We start from the raw sequence: 20,332 nt of genomic DNA on the forward strand, positions 1-20,332 counted from the left end.
TAAAAGACAAGCAGGAGCTGCTGTAGCACTGACTTAAATGACAGGTCTGTGCTGCTGTAGGTACAAGGTTAGAATAAAATGAAGCAGCACCACGAGAAACACAAGAACCACTGATTGGTTCGAGTGCAGTCAAACTCAGCATCTGGCACAACAGCTTCACTGTGACTTTTCATCTGATTTAGAAAGATCTGAAAAATCCAATTAATTAAAATAACATCATAAGATATTAAATATCTTATTTACCACCAGTCAAATTAATAGCAGCCAAGCCTATTCTGGAATGCATGATTTTCTTAGAAGCCATTCTGTTCAAAGAACATTGAACAAAACAGACTTAAGAAATCTCGGTAATTTCTCATTAAAACAAAAGGAAAATTCAGCAAAGTGCTAATTTGAGAACAATTTTGTTTTTTTAAGAAAATAATTTTCCATAATTTTAGCAAACATAAAATCAAAATATAACATGACATGTTATTCTATGTATTAGTTCTTCTTCTAGTAGCAAATGATAAATGCTACTATATTTCCATTTTTCATGCAAATATGTTTATGAAATAATTAATATGGAATTTATCAATGTACTTCTTTTGTTAAACTATTGTTTAAATTAAATTGTGTAAATTAAAACAAAAAGCAAAAGCAGTCACTTCAAGGTTTCTGTTGCCTTTTTTAAATTAACAAAGTAGTAGGTACAAAAGAAATTCCCTTTCTTAATAAATAGTAGAAGTGGTCTTCACACAGGTAAGCAAGGAAATACCTTTTGTAAAGTACAGTAAATAGCTTTTTTCTTTGCTGTTTAAGATAAGAAAGCATTTCAGTTTATATTTTCCCTACACATTTCAAATGAAAAATGAACCTCTTCATGAACATACTCTAGAGTATAACATTCAGTTACTTAGCAACTTGTAGCACACAGACAAAATACCGAGTCAAAGATGTCACCCTGTTTAATATTTTCTCCTAATCCATACGAACATTGTGGATATTTTTAAACTTTGCATTTCCCAAACATGCAAGCTACCACGTAAGCTATAAACCTCATGAAAAACAGTGGTATAGACAGCCCTCTACTTGGCAGGAAAATCACAGAGCCCTTCAAATGGCAAAGTGACAATTAGCTATGTGCAAATCTCCCCAAAAAATTAAATTTCCTCCTTAAAATGTACCAATATTTCATTTTTCCACATTTCAAGAAATTTTAGATTTTAAGCAGATAGTGCTGAAGAGGACACATAGTGAGGATATAGTAAGACAGTACAACTGGAAAGCATACATTACTTCATAGGATACTCTGTTTAGCACTGATCCATTCCATGTGATTAAACAAACTGATTTAAAAGAAATCCAGTACTATTATGACCTTGGCCTGAGAAAATTCTTTCCTTTCTGGCAAAGCAAGCTCCTGATAAAGATATAAGATGGATTCTAATCCTTTTTTAAACAAGAATTTATGAAATTCAAGTGATTCCCAAATGGTTTGTTCACCTATTGCAGTATATGATTTTTATTTTTTTTTACATTTTTGAAAAACAATTCTACTGGTATTTTTAATGTAAAGGCTTACAGGTACATGGACTTTTCTAAACATTTCAGCTCCTTTGCGTGCATCCAATAAAGCCACGTCTTGCGGAGTGGAGATGATCACAGCTCCTGGGAAAAGAAAAGATGGGGTATCATTAAAATGTGTGTTAGTCACTATATACTGTTAAATATTTTGACTATGTAGTACATGCTACTAAATTCAAAGCAGTCACACATTTATATGCTTTTTTTTAATTTAAGGAAGAAAATGATGTTAGGTTTTTTTATTATGGAGTGACAGAAATAATTTAGATATTTTCATCATAGGCTTTTTTATGTAGAAACCATTTATATTTTCTAAATGAGAAAACTGATTTAGCTGTCATGTGACCATGGATAGAAGACAACATGGTCCACACGCTGACAGGTTACAGAGGTGGTACTTTGGGAACGACACGGTAACTGTCCCATGTCATAATTACATTTGAAAGCTTTTGATTTAACAATAAGCCTTGTCCTAAAATCAAGAGGCAGCTGCCTGTAATCAGACTGCTGCTTTCCAAACCTGCTACACTTTCTGATACAAGCCTTGACAAGCACAATCCTGAAACACATTACACTGGACACACCACCAGTACATTTGTACAAATGATACCGCAAAATAAGAGGCCAACTCGTGCACACTCGCACCAGCTTTGAAAAGAGTACAGTACTGCTCACTGTTCAGACATGGCTCCAGGTTACCTGGTAATTAGTACTCCCAAGAGTTATTAAACATGTAAAACAGCTAGAGCTCTTTGTCAAAGGTTACATTCTAAAGTAAGCCTACAGGTCAATATGCTATACCACTTCTTGATTAATACAGCCTGCAAAACCAATATAGACATTACAATATCCCCCATCACTTCACAAAGAGCAGCTTTTCCCATATGCTCAGGGGTTTCAAATATTATTTCTTTGAAACTTGCATCATGAATCTGCTCGCGCTCCTCCCTATTTTACAAAAACGCCATGTCAAAGAGGACATTACTGGTCAATTGATGAGCTCTGGTTTCACAGCGACCATCTGGTCTCCAAAGTATCTGTTACAAAAACATCTCAGCAGAGCCACGTTCAGCCAGGCTCGCACAAGAAATTTAATGCCAAACTTCACAGGAACAGCAATTACAACAGACAATGTAGGGTGCATGGGACAGAGTCTCCTACCGGGCCCGCAGTTGGACACATGGCAAAGGACGAGGTGGTGGGTTTCCAGAGGCAGACAACACAGGCACCGCTGGCACCGGCCGGAGCCCCAGGAGCCTCGGTGTCCCGAGAGCGCTGCCGGCTCTGGCACCGCTGGGACAGGGAGCCCTCGGCCCTCGCCGGCTGCTGGGTGGCATCCCGCCCGCCTGACAGCCAGCCGTTTCCAAACACCGCCTGACAGCGCGTCTGAATGTTTTCAACCAGCGTCCTTAACCTCTAATTTGTGAAAGAAAAATACAATCTGGCACCTCGCTCCTGAAAAGCTGCCAATCTCTGCCTTACATAATATCAGACACAAGTCCAAGAACGGAACGGCGTATGTAATGTACTCAGCAAATGCAATTTCCCTATTGTTCACTAAAACTCTGGCATCCGAATAATTTGCTGTTTTTCCCGAGCCAACCTGCGTCGCAAAGAACAACGTGGAAACCTTTCAAGTCACCTTAGCTCCTCATTTCACCATGTGCAGGGCTACGCTGTACAGCTGACATGGAAACGTAGGGCTAACTCCACAAAACGAATGCACCCTTCCCTAAAAGCACAACCCACAAATAAGTAATTTAGACTCAATGTCCTCGAGCTTTCTGCATATTTGTAAAACAAAGATCTTTCAATACTTGGGCAAAATGCTTATTACTGCTTTCTTTTCAAACAAAATTGGAAGTTTGTGTATATGTTCATGTTAGTTGTTTCACATTTTTGTTCACATTCTCCCCTGAAGGTGCTGGCTCAGCCCTCCCTGGATCTTCAGGTAGAAGCGACCATGCAGTCAACAAAGCTCAAGTCTACGTTTTCTTGTCCATTATTAAATTTTTTAAGAATCCAATAATTGGCACAGCATGAAGGACAGAGACTATCCACAGTGAAAACACCCACTAGAACCACAAGCAGCTTATCCGAGAGATATTTTTGACTAACAAATTCTGTTGCTAGAGAACCTCACCCAAAGGGAAAAAGCTAACACGCCAGAAAGACCATTGCACATTGCAGAGTTTACGCTGCCACAAGCACCAACTCCCTGTACAAAAAACTCTGGCTTCTGAAATATGTGAGTTAAAATGGACCTGGACAACTTGCATGGCTTCTTCCACAAAATGAAAGCCAACATGGCCAAGAAGCTGCTGCTGAGGGTGCTGATGTGTCTCTCCAATTTTTCTTTTCACTCTGAGCTGGATTACAGACCAAAAATCATTTACAGCCAGCTTGTACTGACTTATACCAACGCCCTTTAAAATAAGCATCTTTTCTCTTTCTTTGCTACAACTCTAGTCCAGCAAACCCAACCTGAAGTTCAAGAATTCAAATTATTAGCAGCATTATTTCTTTCACTACCAACCAAATATGGCAAATGAGACTTTTCACGGTGCTCCCCTCCCTGAATAAGTTTGCATATGTTTAATTCAGAAAGCGATTCAAATGATGAGCAAGAAAGAACACAGCCCACACTTGCTTTGCTATCTTGGCTCTACGTGGTTAACAGGAATATCAAACAGTAAAGAGTTATTTTGATCAATAAAGTAATGAAATATGACTGAATTCATGCACGCAGCACATCTCTTGAAGCAATACGTGTAATGTTTACACAAGCCTCTGTCGGAATGAGGCAAACTAATGCTGACAAATTCAACAGAGAAGTTGAAGAAACTATAATGCTATCACATTGCACATTAAAATATATTACAAATTCTATGTTTGCAATTACATGCAGAAGAATAATTTCTGTGCCTTGAGCATACTAAGGATATCTAAGTTGAACACATTTAGGTCTAAGTGACATATCTACTTATTCATGCATTCCATTTATTTTTGTAACTTCACCGTATTTCAGTTGACAAAAAGCTGATGCACGTTGCATTTGTAAAAACTATGCTAACCATATTTTTAATCCTTAGCATGCACAGTATATAGAAACAGAACAGTAACCTGTAACACTAATGTTTGCCTTTCTTTTTTAGCCCCAGGTACTTAATGCTCAGTAAAAGAAACCTGTGCCTACACAACACATTGGTACTTACCCTTCTAGTGGACTGGTGTTCAGGAAATTAGCAGCACTGAAACAGCCTGTAATTTTTGCATATAGAAAATATCATCTATATTCACTGCATCATTAAGGTTTGCATGAGATGCTCTGGGTTACAAGGCACAAGGTGGAATTTCTCCAAGCCTTAGCTACAGTCAATTTGTACCCAAGTGAAAAACAGGCAGGTTTAAAAAGCAGCTGATAAGCAGCAGTTTAGAAGGCCTACCTTCGGATTAAAAGGATCTAGCTTACTCTTTTTTCCCTCCTCCAGTGTCTTCAGAGGCAGACTTCACAAACTGGCTACGTACGCCTCTTCCAGACAGATGATTAAGGACCCCTCCACACACAAGTATTAGACTGTGTCTTATATCACCCTTATTTTTATTAATTTCGCAAATAATGCCACCCCAAAACCTATAGAGTGAAGTGTAACTGACCAAAAAGACTGACCAACAGACTTCCGGAGAATAAAGACACAGAAAAATATACTGCATTTTCCTAGCAATGGCATCTGTGACTGCCAGGCACTGACTGCTCTTGCAAGGAACCACACTCAGACCTCAGCACAGCGGTGGACCACTGATCTGACCACACCACTCATGCACTTTTTGTAGCTTTTGCTACCTTTTCCACTGCATCAGTTTCAAACTTCTAGGTGAGACTTTCAAGTTATAAATAGCCTGGTGAATCTGAATCTCTTCAGAGTCCTTCTCACCTTCTGTTAAGTTTCTTGTTCCTTCATAGGTAAAAGGTGCCTGCAATTACAGATATAGTTTGCACTTGAAAATGCAGAACAAGGTCTTGCAAGAACCAAGATTTCTGTCTTTGCTAGAATTTCAGCTGGCAATGATTACAGATACATTACCATTTAAAAAAAGTCCATCTCCTTGGATAAATCTTGTAAAGAAGTTCCTTTAGCTTTTGTGTGTGACATCTCATTACAACTAGCAACGTAAAAGAATCACCACCATGATTTTCCTTTAAGGGATCCTTCCTTGAGACTCAATATAGCTCAGAACTGCCCCAAAGGCTGTGTCACACCTCCAGCCTGCTTGCTACCTTCTTCTTGGAGGAGTCTTTGAACAACTGCTCAAACAGTGTATGTTTCCAACAGCCACACATCCTCTTCTGCCCACAAACTAGTGGGTAATTAGAGAGCGGGGCACCACCACCTTGCCCACATGAAAAGAGAACCTAGATCTTAGAGCAAGCTTCTTCCTCCTGGCAAGAGGAATTGTCAGTGAAGCCACTGAGCAGAGGAATATCACCAGCTGGATAAAGCTGTCACCCTGAAGTTAAACTGCCCTCATCTAACAGATCAGTAAGTATTATACCATCCATTTCACACTAGATCGCATGGAGAAAGACGTGGAAAGACAACTCATGCTGTGTTAAAATGTTTGGATTTGGTCTGGCAAACCAAATACATATGTCACACTAATGCAATTTACGATGCAATATTTATTTAGCAAACTGAAAACCCTGAAAACATTTGTAATAACATCTGTGAACAAACATTACTTGCAAAGTACAGGAATAAAATAAAAAGCTACTCCCCCAGAGACACTCTGCCACTTTCCACTTTTCCTTAGCTATCTGAATTGGCATTTTTCTCCTCTACTCCATTCCACCTCCTGCTTTCAAGGGCATTTGCCAATCATGTCCAGATTATAATGAGCATAGTACTAGGCAAGAGCAAAGTCCAAATAGTCTCTTTTGACAAATGAATATGTTGGGGGTTTTTAATGAGAGGTATTAATCCAAAGAAGAGAACGAGGTAAAAGAGTGATTCTATTCCACAGAAAAGACAACACCCAAGACTACTTCAATCACCTCTAAAAACCATTCTAGTTTTTGCTTTTTCCCCCCAGAAGTGCTGGGGGGGTAAGGGGTAGATTTAAACATTTATTTTTCTAGAAGAAATAGCTAGAGGAGAGAATGCACTACCATTATTTATATGGATTTGTCTCATCTTTTGCAATTGTCAGCTGAACACTATGCTCGTTTATTCTTCCTATTCAGAATAATTGGTCTAAAAAACCGAGGAAATTGCAGCTAATCTAGTACTTAACATACACTTAGCCACTGTTGCCAGACCTCAGACAACTTCAGTTTTCAAAGCCTCCATACTTCACAGCTTTTTTCCCCCTAATACCTGGAAACTATTTTTCAGGAATGATAACATTTAAAGAACTGGCACTGAATATACTATCACTTCAGCTTGGACAGGAAATGTGTGTTAAATCAATCTCCATGAGCCAAGAATTAAATTTAAATTTATATTGAAAGAGTGTTAGGCATTAATGTGTAAATTCATACTGTATTTTGGTCTCTAAATTAAGTTTACAGAGTCTACTAGGTCTGGCACTTCATAATGAAGTACCAGGAGTGTCCAAAGCTAAGACAACCCTGATGATAATTTGCATTTGTCAACTAGATTTTTTCTGACAACAGAAGCAAACTATATCAGCATACAAATTATATTTAGATGAACACAAAGAACTATTTTTAAATCCCCAGTGGCGTGACTAAGTTTTATTTGGTTTTCAATCTATCCTAAACCTGCCTCTCCGCTCCTGCAGTTATTTAAAGTATCAAAATACAGCATGAAAGGAAGTGTAAATCTACATAAAAATCTGATATTAAAAATATTTGCCATTCAAAAATATATCAAGAAAAATTTACTGTTACCCAGACAGCTTCCATAAAATACCTTCAAAAATTTACTGTAGAAACTAATGATGTAACTCCTTCATAAAAGAAGAAAGCAAGCTCAGAAATGGGGAAAAACATTGTATATTATTGTTAAAGTAAAAGGAAAGAAGATCAGATGCCTTGCAACTGTGATTTGCATCAAAGTAAGAGATATTCAACAAGGGGGAAAAAGACACTTACACAAAGAGCAGTGACAGAATACAGGTACACCTCTAATCTTAAACTGTGTGCTACGGCGGCATTGGAGGTTTTTTGATCATTTCTCTTCAGAAAAGACAACAGAACAGCACCATGCCTACTCAGCTTGCACTTGCAGTTAATTTAAAAAGACGCCTTTATCTCACAAATTACAATTCTTTTCCACACTAACTCATGCATAATTTTTTAAAACATCAACCGTGCTTTCTTTTTAAAAATCTGATTTGAAATTCTCTTTTTTGCTGTTGTTAATGATAATTTCTGAACAGACAGTCTATTCATCACCTGGATCCTCCTCTTTTTGTACATTGTGTGTGGAAGCAGGAGCTGGTTCTCCTAAGAGACACACTGCTATAAAACAGTTGTGTACAAGGCTATGCCCTGGTCTGTGTGACACTGACATAAATATGAGTAAATAGTGTGGTTCACCAGTTTAGTATGTCACAGTTCATTCAGAATTTAAAAATGTCAAGTGTCTTCAAATTGGTGGCATCTCTCTACTCTTTCCTCTCCAATTTGATTAGAAATAAGACTTTTAACGCTTTGTCAGTAAAGACAGAAATACGCTTTTTGCTTTTATTTAAACCTATCTATCAAAATGCTGCTGTCAAAAGAAACCTTATTAATTACAATTCTTTGAAAATTCATATTTGGAGTGACAAAAACTCCTTTGGTAAATATTTCAGCCTTATCTGCAAAAGGCATTCAGGAGATACTTAAGATCTACATATTGCTGAAAGATGTAAACGTTAGGAAAAATTACACCATTTATAGGATAAGGCAATAAAAAGATGGTAGGAACTCTGAACCATGTTGATTTTAAATCTAAAAGGTGATGAAAGTCATTCCCTGTATGACTAGCAATGCTGCTGCTTTTATAGAACTTGAGAAAAACATGGATCTGTTTAAAACCTGGGTCTGGTTAGCCTGGAGAAGAGAAGACTGAGAGGGGATCTCTTCAATGCTTCTAATGCTTCTAAATATCTAAAGGGTGAGCATCAAGAGGATGGTGTCAGGCCCTTCTCAGTGGTGCCTGGTGGCAGGACAAGGGGCAACAGACACAAGCTGGAACACAGGAATAGTCTGGACAAGCGGAAAAACTTCTTTACTTTGAGGGTGGCAGAGCACTGGAACAGGCTGCCCAGAGAAGTGGTGGAGTCTCCTTCTCTGGAGACGTTCAAAACCCACCTGGATGAGCTTGCTCTGAGTGACCCGGCTTTGGCAGCGGAGTTGGACTAGATGTCTGAAGGTCCCTTCCAACCCCTACATTCTGTGACAACATAGCATTCACATTGCTTTCATTTCACTTAGCTTAACTAATAGCCTTTTCTCATTCCCATTAACAGCCTTTTAGAGCTTATTATTACAAGATTATAGTAATATATGCTTTGTGCAAAAAAAAAAAAACCAAAAAATATGTTACTTCCAAGGGTGGAAAAATTAAGAGCACTGAAATAAAACACAAAGTGTTTCACCTTTAAGTCTCCTCTATAAACACAGTTCACTCCAATGCTCACTACAATAATTATTAAGAGATTGTTTAGTAAGATGTGAAGTTACTGCTTGTCTCAGTCCACTTCCCACTGGACAGGTGTATATTTCTAATAGTTTCCACTGCCATGGGATCTTGATGTCCAAAGAAAAGAGTAATATGGCAAAGTTTAGCAAATGGAACAATTCCAGCATTAACCTGTAGCGGGTTCTGTCAATTGACAGAGTGGCAGTCTCTAGCGCTGTCAAGCTGTCACACTTCACTAACCCAGACTTCACTTTAACACAGAAAGGGCAGTCGACAGCCTCATTTATTTAATGGTCAGCCCCCACAATCCGGCTCCTCCGCGAGGAAGAAACACTCGTGGAGGGCTCTGGGACCACCTCTCGAACAGAGATGCCCTTGCTGCTGCACACACAGTCTTTATGTTCTAAAGGGAAAGAATTATAAACTTCTCTCTTTAGGGAGGCTAATCTTCCACCTCTGATATTATTTATTCATTTGATTTGTGGCTCCTTTATCTAAATAATGAAACAAATACACACACTTAGATTTCTCCATTTAGCAACTAGGTAATGCAAAGGAATCACAAGCCTTATTCTTCATAATATCATTAGTTTACACCGTATCTTGATATCAAACATCGTAATGTCAGCTGAAACCCCGCTATGTTTTAAAAGCTGGAAAATGTGTAAGAATGCTTCAAACTTTCCCAAGGATGCATGTTCAACACATGATAAAGAACCCATTTCTGGACATCTCATGCAAAACATGAAATAGAAGAATGAAGTAGAAGTAAAGAAGTAGAACTAAATACAAACTAAGTAACAAGAAACCATAAACAAAGCTTTTTTCTTCAGACTGACCCTGGATTTCCATTTGGAAAGTGAACTTGCATCTGAAGAAAGAAGTGGTGGTTGAGCAGAAACATACATCACATTTTCAAGCTATCACATAATTTCTCATCTACTGGTTTGTTGAAGAATAACTGCAACATGAGAAGAGTTCTGGATTAAAGAATAATACTCTAAATAAGATGCATCTCCTTCTAAGGTGACTAAAAATAATAAAATAAAAAACAAAATTCACAGTAGTTTCCTTTTTCATCTTCTTTCAAAGAAGGAAAAGCACCCACACAAAACTGTCACTCCAGCTGAGGCTGCGTGAGGCTGATATTCTCCTTAGTGACAGAATTATAAGACATATTATGTTGTGCTGCTTTTACCCATTAGGTATTGCTCTAATCTCTTTTTGAATCAAGAAAATTATGGTACCTATGGTACTAGGATAAAAAAATCCCAGTATTCTAAAATTAAAACCCAATACCATTTCCCACATCCTATCGGTCTCTCTCTCACTGTCAGAAGTTGCAATGATACAGTTTTTCATGCCCCAGCTGGCCAAACCCACTCCAAACAAAACACCTTTACCAGTGCTCTTTCTCACACTCACAGAAAAATCTGCAAGTGGCTGGCAAAAATGTGTGTGCGCGCTTTGTAAATTTTTTTAGAGACAGAAGAAAAATTTTCTACACTGGAAGCCACAGATAAATAATGAAGAAACCGTAATGCAAATACTGTATCTCACATATGCATGCATGCAAATCAAAGTACAACTTTCATGCAAACAAGATAATGCACTTCTAAACGTACTTAACTAAGATATATATGCTGTCTCTGAGGAAAAAGAGAGAAATTATGCTACTAATAGCATGACTGTCCGTGGCATCCTCAAAGGATAAAGAAAGAACAAGATAAGTGGAGAGGGAAGAGAATGGCACAACACCAAATACTTTTTTTTTTAAAAAAAAAAAAAAAAAAAAAAAAAAAGAGGCAACACACAGCTTAGAAACATGAATTGCAAATGAAGATGGAGCCCACAAAACCACCAGAATTCTGTAGACTGCTCCAAAGACAAAGATCTGTAACACTCTTCCGACACTCTCTTCCGTATCCTTGAAAGGAACAAGGTTGAAGAAAATAAAAGCATGCTAAACAAGGCTATGGGACTGTCAAATAGACAGAAACCCAGTAACAAGAGTAAAAGAAGAAAGTGCAGTTCATGCTGTAATGCATAGGAAGAAGTCCCTCCAATGAGAACGAAAAACACGCTCAATACACAAAAGAGGAAATTCTTTATAAATCACTAAAATTCATTGAGTCAGTAAGACGACAGGAATTACAAATCTTATCACTCCTTGTCTGCTTTGTCTTCATCCAAAGCACAATACACTTATTTTCTCAAACTGCAAGAGTCGATCTCAACATGCTCAACACCACCAACTAACGGGAAAGACAAATGTGAAGTGATGCTATCACTCCTAATTTTATGAAGTTAGGATTGACAAAGCAATAAGATGAACAGAGCAACTGTGGTAACAATGTGAAGCCATTTCAGAATTCAAATCAAAATGCTGTCTTCAGTTTGGAATTTGTAAAAGTCCATACTTGTTCACACACCAAAAAAAGAAGAAAAAAAAAGTCAGAAAGCCATAGTGAAGAGTTGAAAGAGAGTCATGGGTAAGAATTTATTCCCTTTTATGGCATATCAAGAAAATCTGCATTGCTTGTTGTTTTAAACCTATTTTCCTTTTCTTTTTTTAAATCAACATCTTGTCTACTTTGACTTGCCTCAAAACCTGATTCAACATGTATGAGAACCACAGGTTTCTGAAAACTAATTAGAATACTAAATAAAAATTATTTACTCTGAATTCTTCACTTTGTTACACCCACACAAGAACGAGGACATTGCTGTCCTTAGCAAGAAAATCTACCTTTTTTTTTTAAACTTGTTTTGCTTCTGTTAACATCTATTACATTCTAAGAAGATGCAAGTAGTTAAAAAATAAATTAAAAACCTAAATTAAGGTTTCTTTTCCCTAATGTGCTATATCAGTTAGAATGATCTTGTCACCTTCCACAAACAGACCTCAGCAAAACTTAGATGAAATACAGGATTAAAGTACTTTCCTCCATCACCTCTCTGTCCCAGAGGACCCAGTGCACCAACACCACAACCACTCACACTTCTGAACACAGCATAGAATTCTGTGGGAAAAGGGCAAAAAAAAATCTCTTGAAGATCAAGAGCCTAATGCCTTTTTCCATGTTAAATTAGGACATTTAGGTGCACTGTACAAAACAGCAATTATCTATACCCACCATACTTTAAAAGAACCCATAATCCACGAAGATAAAGCCACACCTCTTTAATTTTATAATTTTACTGCTCTTACATACAAGATTTAATGTGAAATTCTACCTTACCAGAAACTTCTGTACCACTTTCATGCTTCACCTCATTGCTTAAAACCCTGGGAGTAAAAGTTCTTCCTGCTTTGCTACTCACACATGCAACAATAAGCACTGTATTTAAGAAAATGGGTATGAATCATGCTTTGCTTTTCATCGTATGTTGCAGGTCACAGATAAGCTAAGGCACTAGAAGCTTCTTCTTCTACTTCTTATAGGAAAAATCCATTAAACTGTTCATCACAACTCTGTTGATTTGCTCCCTTCTACCAGTCAGCACAATCACAGACAGCAGAGAACCTCCTGTGGTTATTAACAATTTTGGGGCAATAGCATTATGGCTGAGTTAGCATGTGCCCTAACATTACAGTTTTGTATGTCAAAAGATGAAAGATTTTCTGAACTTGACATCACAGAAGATTACAGGATATCACCACACAGCCTTACTACTAAATTTAACTATTTGTCAAAAATTTTGGCTTGAGATATATGAATAATTGTGGTTATCAAGTACAATTGCAGCTGAGACATGACCATGTCAAGGAAAATATACAAGCTGCTGCCTGACTGTTAAATGGTTCCTCTCATCCCTGTAGACTTCACTGCACTGTCCCAGCGGCGACGGTTTTGCTGTGAAACCAGGGTGTATGTCCCCAAATCCGTTAGCTCTACTGCCTTTATAGGTGGACATGTCCATAACGGCCGCCAGTCTTTCTACTTATACTTGTAACGCTCTTTTATCCTTTTATGAACTTCTACCGATACACAATTCTTTATTTGTTAAAATTATCAGGCAGCCTGGTAAGAGGTCTACATGCAAGTGAAATAGTTTATAGATTTAATATTTAGAACCTTCACCTCAGTGTGTTACTGCCACCAAAGTGCAGAGCAAAAGGAGTGTTGGAGGGAACCAGGGCTTGCCCGTGCACATGAGCGAGTCTGCACTCTGAAGAGAATGACAGTAGTAAAAGATGCTGGGTTTGTATCAAAATCAAAAAGATTTGGGTTTGTACCAACATATTTATCTGATATCACCAAAAAGTGGAGCAAGCAGTCCCACTGATTACTTAATAACTCAGAATCACAGAATTTCTGGTTGGGAAAGGCCTCGGGAGGCCATCTCTTGGCAACATGAGATAGGGCCTGCTAGGGCTTTGTCTAGTACAATCTGGACAACTGCCAAGGATGGAGATCCCCCAGACTCTTTAGGTAACATGCTCCAGTGATGCACTAACCCCCTGGTGAAGAGCAATTATAAAGTTATCCCTGCAACCCTAAGGATTGCTTTGTCTCTTCTACCACTGAGTTCCTCACATTGATTACGTTTGCTGACAGGTGAAAAACCAGTACAGTCTATCAGATCTCGTGAGATGCTCAGCATCCTTTCAGAAGCAGTATCTCTGACTCCTGCTGAAACCAATGAATAGAGGGCAGCATATCTCAAGATTGATTTGTCAAAGTTTAAATCTGCTACAAAAGTCAAATTCATAACATGAGAAGAAAAAGAATGCATCAGTGTATTGCTGTGCTGCACAGTTTATCTGAATAAATGTTGTGCATTAACAGCATTGTCAGCTTCTAATTAAAAGGCAATCATGAAGACAAACTATTTCATTGCATTAGCTTTACTATGCAGTAGATACAGACAAAGAAAGCATTTTCTACTACCAGCCTTACCAGTTTTTGGCACGACTGCCCTTCCTTCTAGACTACTGTTATACTTGGCTTCTTAATCTTTTCAAAACTTAGCTTAGAAGAAAGTAACGCAATCATAATTCTAACACGTTAAAAATCACCGATAGCGTTTTTCATCATCACATTACTGACAGAACAGTTTCTTAGTGCGTTAGATAGACAATTAGAAGAATTTCTGACTGGCATTTTAAAATAAGATTTTTCTAAAGCACCCAGACTTAACAAACTTCAAATCTCTGAAACAGTCAAATAACACACGTACCTGCAATGGGAATATTCTGTGAGACTGACAGCTGTACATCTCCAGTCCCAGGTGGCATGTCCATTACTAAATAGTCCAGTTGACCCCAGTCAACCTAGAAGACAACAATAAAAACGTATGTTGGAGGTTTGAAGTCTTTTTATTTAAGGTATTTTGTGTTTTATTGCAGTCCTTGTTTCCTATAACTTGTAAACCAAGTGAACCAAGCACACCTTGACAGGATGATACTGAGGTGCCCTTTTAGTCACACTTTCAGTACAAGATCAAGACACTATTTTTCGACAGGATGATACTGAGGTGCCCTTGTACTTTCAGTACAAGATCAAGACACTATTTTTCTAAGCGATGCAATCTCTGCTGATCACTCAAAACAGTGAGTTTAATTTTATTATTAACTTTATGAGCATAATCCTTATCGAATTCTTTTCCCCAAAAAAGTAGTAACAAATTAAATTAAGACTTTCACATTACAGCTGCTTAGTCACAGGTTAGAAGCAAATGTTAGGCAAAATTCAGGTTAAAATTCTGGGGTTTGTGCAACAAACACAGCTTAGGAGTTATTTCTATTAATTTAAAACAAGTTTGCTTGCTTCTTACCACTTCTTTGAAGCTATATACAAATCTTTAGTAATTTTTTTTCTGGTTTGTTGTTGCAAAGTTAGAGCTATCAGTACTAATTTTTTTTCTACAAAAAAGAGCTGTTGGGAGAAAAAAACCCCACAAAACCCAAGAGATTTGTTAAATGAAAATCACGAGGTATTATTATACAAACTTACAAAATACATCAGACATCACACAATAAAAATAGTTTACTGGTTGCGGGGCATCGTATGAGAGCAACCATTGAAGATATTAGGCTCAACTATGAGAATGTCGTGATTATTATGTTCTTTACCAGGACAGATTTTCAGGAGAGCCAAGTAACTCTCTCTAGAGCACTGTGCACTGCAAGAAATGTTCTTTTCATGAGAGCAGAAATGGTCCTAGATCTACGCTTTGCCTAAACGTTTCCCAACGGTTTAACTGAGCTTCAGGAGATGCTCAATTCAACCCTGACATGGTGCAGGGTAGTACCAGTGCACTCTTGCTAGTCAGCAGTAATAACATATGGTCTTTTGTCTCTGCAGGACAGAATTCATAACTACATTAAAAATAAAAACCCACACATATCTCCCCCTCATTTTTCTCTCCACACAGACATTATGCAACTGTATGGTATGTTTCTGATTCATGCAATAGAGAGAAGATACAGCTGCTTTAATACTCGAAAATGTCAAACAAGAGAAACATTTTACTTTCTCTTTTATTTTACACATCCCCTCAGTGTCATTTTAACAGCAAAACCAATTGCCATTTTGCCAGTCCCTCAGTTATTGCCCTAAAGCGTCAGACGCTATCGGGAGAACCCTCGAGAATTTCCATTCAGTTCTTGCACGGACGATGATCTTCTGGGGAAGCACAAGATGTGAAACGCAAAGCGCCACCCCGACGCAGCATGCCAGTGAGAAAGGGAGTTTTTCAAGGCAGATTGATGAAGATAAAAGATTTCAGAGCACTTATGGGAAAAGGGAGGTGAGGAAGGTTAGTTGCAAATTCTAACTTTAGATTTCTAAATTAGGGACTCTCAAGCATACCTGTCTTTCCTCATTTTCTATCCAAAGGCTGCAGGAGCACTAAATGATACCTAACACGGTCTAGCTAAACAGGAAATGCTACTTACGTTATCCACAGCAAACATTGCACTTTTTCACATTTAATATTGATCTATATTATCTATAATATCTGTATTATAAAATAATATCGATATTTTTTCAATAAAAATAACATATAGCTAGCAGATTTCTAAGTAATTAGCATTCATAATCATATTAAGACTATATAACTCTGAAGAAAAATTATAATATGTGCCAAAATGTATATACTGAAACATAAGCATGGGGTAGAGAATCTAGTTTATCTAAAAAAAAAAAAGTCTGTTTTTTACTTTATTTTTCTTAACTAACCTGGCTTATAAATGTATATATATTTATATATCTTTATATATAAAGATAAATGCTGTACTGATGAATGCCTCCTTTTCCAGTGAAAATTACTTTGCTCACTTGAAGACATGAACTTTAAATCTGTTTCTTTATTAAAAATTAACCATTATAAAGGTGACTAACTGAAATCATATAGATGTTTAAAAGTAGCAGTAATTTCCAACATGAGTAAAGTCAAGTTCCATAAAGATTCGCAACTAAATAGTTAAGTGCATAAATCTCAACATGCAAAACTAAATCTTTCATAATAATCACAAACATTTTGAAACGCTAAGATATAGAGGGTTTTACTTTTTAAAAAGTATTAACTCAAAATACCTTTTTTTACCCCTGTAGTTTCATAAAGGTTGTACCTGACATCATCTGTTAAGTTCAAATTTACAAGTCCAGGAATCATATTTTCCTTGCTTAAATACTTCTACAGAAACTATGAACAAAGAGCTTTTTCGCTTTCTGCCTTGGAGTAAGATGCAGTCCTGAAACACATCTCTGAGTGGCACAGCGCTACTGTCATTCTGACACATTTTCCAATCACTGCCTGACAAAAACACTTGGTTCTTGAAAAAACTTGGGTGTTGAGAGTGGTTTTCAGCCCTTTTCTCCACAAGTTCAAGTCCTTTTAGGCAAAGCATTGCCTCATGGAGTAGTGCAAGCCAATTCAAACCCCACTCTTATCAAAGGTAACTGGAATAAAAAATAAATGCACTGTTTTCTTCCCATAGCTAAAAGCTGTCTGGTTTTGCATATACTTGCCAGTCCATAACTTTAAGCTAGGTCCTCTTGTGGAACAAGGTGACTTTCTGGACCTGTCCTATAGCTTTCTTTTCACTCTTACCAGAAGTTCTGCTCCTCCAACCTCTTCAAGCGCTAGTCTCTCTCATCAAGCTCATGGGATCCTCCCACCTAGCAAGCATTACAGTTCCCCAAGGAAAACATCTAGACCTACTCTACTGCTGTGTGGAACACTAATGGAGAAGACCTCAAAGGCCAGTGCTCAAGCTGTCTCCTAGGTGTTCGGTTTTGTGAGAAAGCACAAGGCAGCTGCTACTCTTCTAAGCAGAGAGAGCTGCCTCGGTAAAAACATCTCTATGTAGAACCTTTAAGGTAAAAGAGCACTTCTATAAACAGCTTACTGCTTCAAAAACACACAAAACAATTGTTGCTCGAGAAGTTACTTTCAACATTTACCATGTTAGTAGAATAGGAGAACGGGTACAGAGATCGGAGGGCACCAGGGCTTTTTTCCACCTCAAGCTCCCTTAGTAGTGACCCCATAACAACAAAAAGACCCTTCAATATGCACTTTCTAGATTGTCCTATGAGTAATTATTTTTATTAAAGTTGCAAAACCTCTAAAACCAGAAGTTAATATTGGAATCTTAAGCACATGGTGAATCTCATGGTAAATCTCATTGCTAGGCAACAGGAAAAATACTCTGTTAACACATAGTACAATTAGATTATAACGCTTTACTTAATTTATGGCACTGAAACCACCTTATTTCATATATTTTCTTCAAATTCATGGATTGAGAAGAAACAAATGAGCTGTCTTTATCAAAAGAACTGTACTGTATTATAATATTTATAAATCCAAGCACATAAAAATGGAGGAGCTACACTATCCCAGCAGCAGTGGAGAGGATGTGTTGCTGCTGTGCAGAGTAGGATGGAAGACCAGCTTTTGTCACACTGGTTCTGAAAGGCAACAGTGAAGATGTCACGGTGTACAAGCATCAAAAATATGTGAGAACTACCCACCACACACACCCCTCCGAGTTCTGCCACTCCACGGCAGTGGCACTGAACAGGTGGAAGTCAGGTGGCGAACCAGATCGGAAAAACCCTCCTCATTAAAACTAACCTTAGGTTTGATTTTGGATGGAGTCAAATAGCTATCCTCACTATTTTATTCTCTTCCTTTTCATTTGTAATTCAGGGTGAGAATGGAGAGCTGCACCACAATGACATAGCTATAACTGCTGAAAAGAACTCAGCTAGTGTTTTTGCCTAGTCCTGAACAGTGTCTTCTAGACACAGGGACTTGCTCAGGCTTAGGGGAACTCTGCACCTCATCCCATTTCTCTCTGTAGACTATTTATATTCCCTCCTATTCTGGAGAAATAGATGATGAACACTGTGCAGTTCAGTTGCTCTTCCATTACCCTCCCACAAGCAGTATGACAGTCTTTATTAAACAAATTATTGAACGTAATTTGGAAGGTATAATGATTTGTTATAGAAGTGTACACATTATTTAATGGGAGAAGATATTCCAGGTCTGTCTGTTACTAAATTTCAGCAAAGGAGAAAAAAAGGCAGGAGAGACATTTTTAATTAAATTTAGAATTGGAACATAGAATCAGAGGAGCGTCTTTCTGAAATCTACTATCACCATTCATTCAACATTATTAAAATGGGACGTATAATCAGTCTGTGATATAAAACACTAATTTGAATGCAAATCCTGTTTATGTGCAACAATTTACCAAATCAGGACCACTAGTCCTCATGTTCTCAATCAGTTCCGAGAAGTGTGTCTGTATGCAAACGTGGCTGCATACGAGTAAATGAGCTCAGATTAACAGCACATTACAGTAAAGGAGCTCCCTTTGCAAGCAATAAGCGGACAACGCTTACAAAAGCCTGCCTTGTACCATCTGAAACCTGTCAGCACCTTTGCATGTACAGAAGTGTTAATATCTTTGCCCCTCTAATATATACAGTGTGTAAAACATTTCAAACCATAGAAATGTAATTGCACTTTCCTTAAGTATAGCATTCATCTCTTTTTAAAAAGGTTTAACTTGACATTTATTGTTAAGCAACGTAATTAAGTGCCACGTGCTTCTGCCTATTTCCCTTGCTCAGAAGCACCAGAAATGCTTCTATGTAAATTACTTTAATCAATCACTCTGATTATGTGACGATTCATAATCAAAATACCATATATGCATTTTGAGTAAGGGTTCCAAACAGCAAGCTAAACCTGAGGTGAAGCACAGAGATATAGATGGCATTTCTGCAGAGGAATGAAGCCTGAGCACCCTCTGTGCATAAAGCAGAAATGACAAAATATTAGCCCAGAAGAGGGATTGCGACTTGTGGTTTTTCAGTAATCCTGGTGTTTGGTAAATAACAGAAGATATTATTTATTTGTTCTTATTAAGAGGAATACACGCAGAGTTTCAATCAAGCAGCACTGCAGGTGCAGACTTGGCAACAGCCAGCCCAGCTCTGAACACCAGGATCAGAGAAGCACTAAGAGCGAGACTGCAGGCAGCTCAGGGGCTGTCCCTGCTCATCCCCCTCTTCCTAACTACCTGGCTGTACATACAGATGAATTAATACAGGCAAACAGCTGAACAAAATAAAGGTAAAAAATTATGTTGTTAACAAAATACGTATGTAACTGTTCACATATATATACACCTGTTACAGCAAGATAAATATTTAAAAATATTTCATTGAAAAATTACTTAAAGATTCTGCTTAAGCATACAAAGACACCAGGAACAAATGAGTTTCATGATGTAAAAAAACAGGTAATTTAGGAATAGTATAATGAAACATGGCATTTTAATAAAAAAATATTTTTTATTTATTCTCAGATATTTTATAAGGAAAGGAGACATTCCCCAGACATAAGCCAGAAGATTTTTAGTCCCTAGGAAACTTTATCTCTGCTAGGGAAACAACTATTTATACCAAAGCAGGCTATTCCGTAGTGCTTAATACAACTCAATACTTTCTGAACAAAGAGGACTGCCCCTTTGACTTGTCCTCTGATGCTTAACCAGTCCTAAAGACTTGCAATCTAACATCATGAAAACCAGATGCGCTGCAATGGCTCAGATTCCCTCTAAAGGATTTCTGAGCAGCCTGTTC

General features: G+C 37.7%; 1 protein-coding gene across 7 annotated transcripts in view; it reads right to left on the bottom strand.

The window, feature by feature from the left end:
- NUBPL (nucleotide binding protein-like) overlaps window positions 1-20,332 on the bottom strand; it is an 87,151-nt gene that overhangs the window by 18,544 nt on the left and 48,275 nt on the right. For all 7 annotated transcript variants that reach the window (XM_014941721.1, XM_014941724.1, XM_014941726.1 and 4 more), the window contains 2 exons: window positions 14,403-14,496; window positions 1,565-1,650 (listed from right to left, as the gene is read on the bottom strand). In XM_014941721.1, coding sequence (XP_014797207.1) covers window positions 1,565-1,650; window positions 14,403-14,496 — 180 coding nt within the window. The remainder of the gene's footprint in view (window positions 1-1,564; window positions 1,651-14,402; window positions 14,497-20,332) is intronic.

This window comes from Calidris pugnax, unplaced genomic scaffold, assembly GCF_001431845.1.
Source record: "Calidris pugnax isolate Ruff unplaced genomic scaffold, ASM143184v1 scaffold56, whole genome shotgun sequence".
Taxonomy (NCBI): Eukaryota; Metazoa; Chordata; class Aves; order Charadriiformes; family Scolopacidae; genus Calidris; species Calidris pugnax.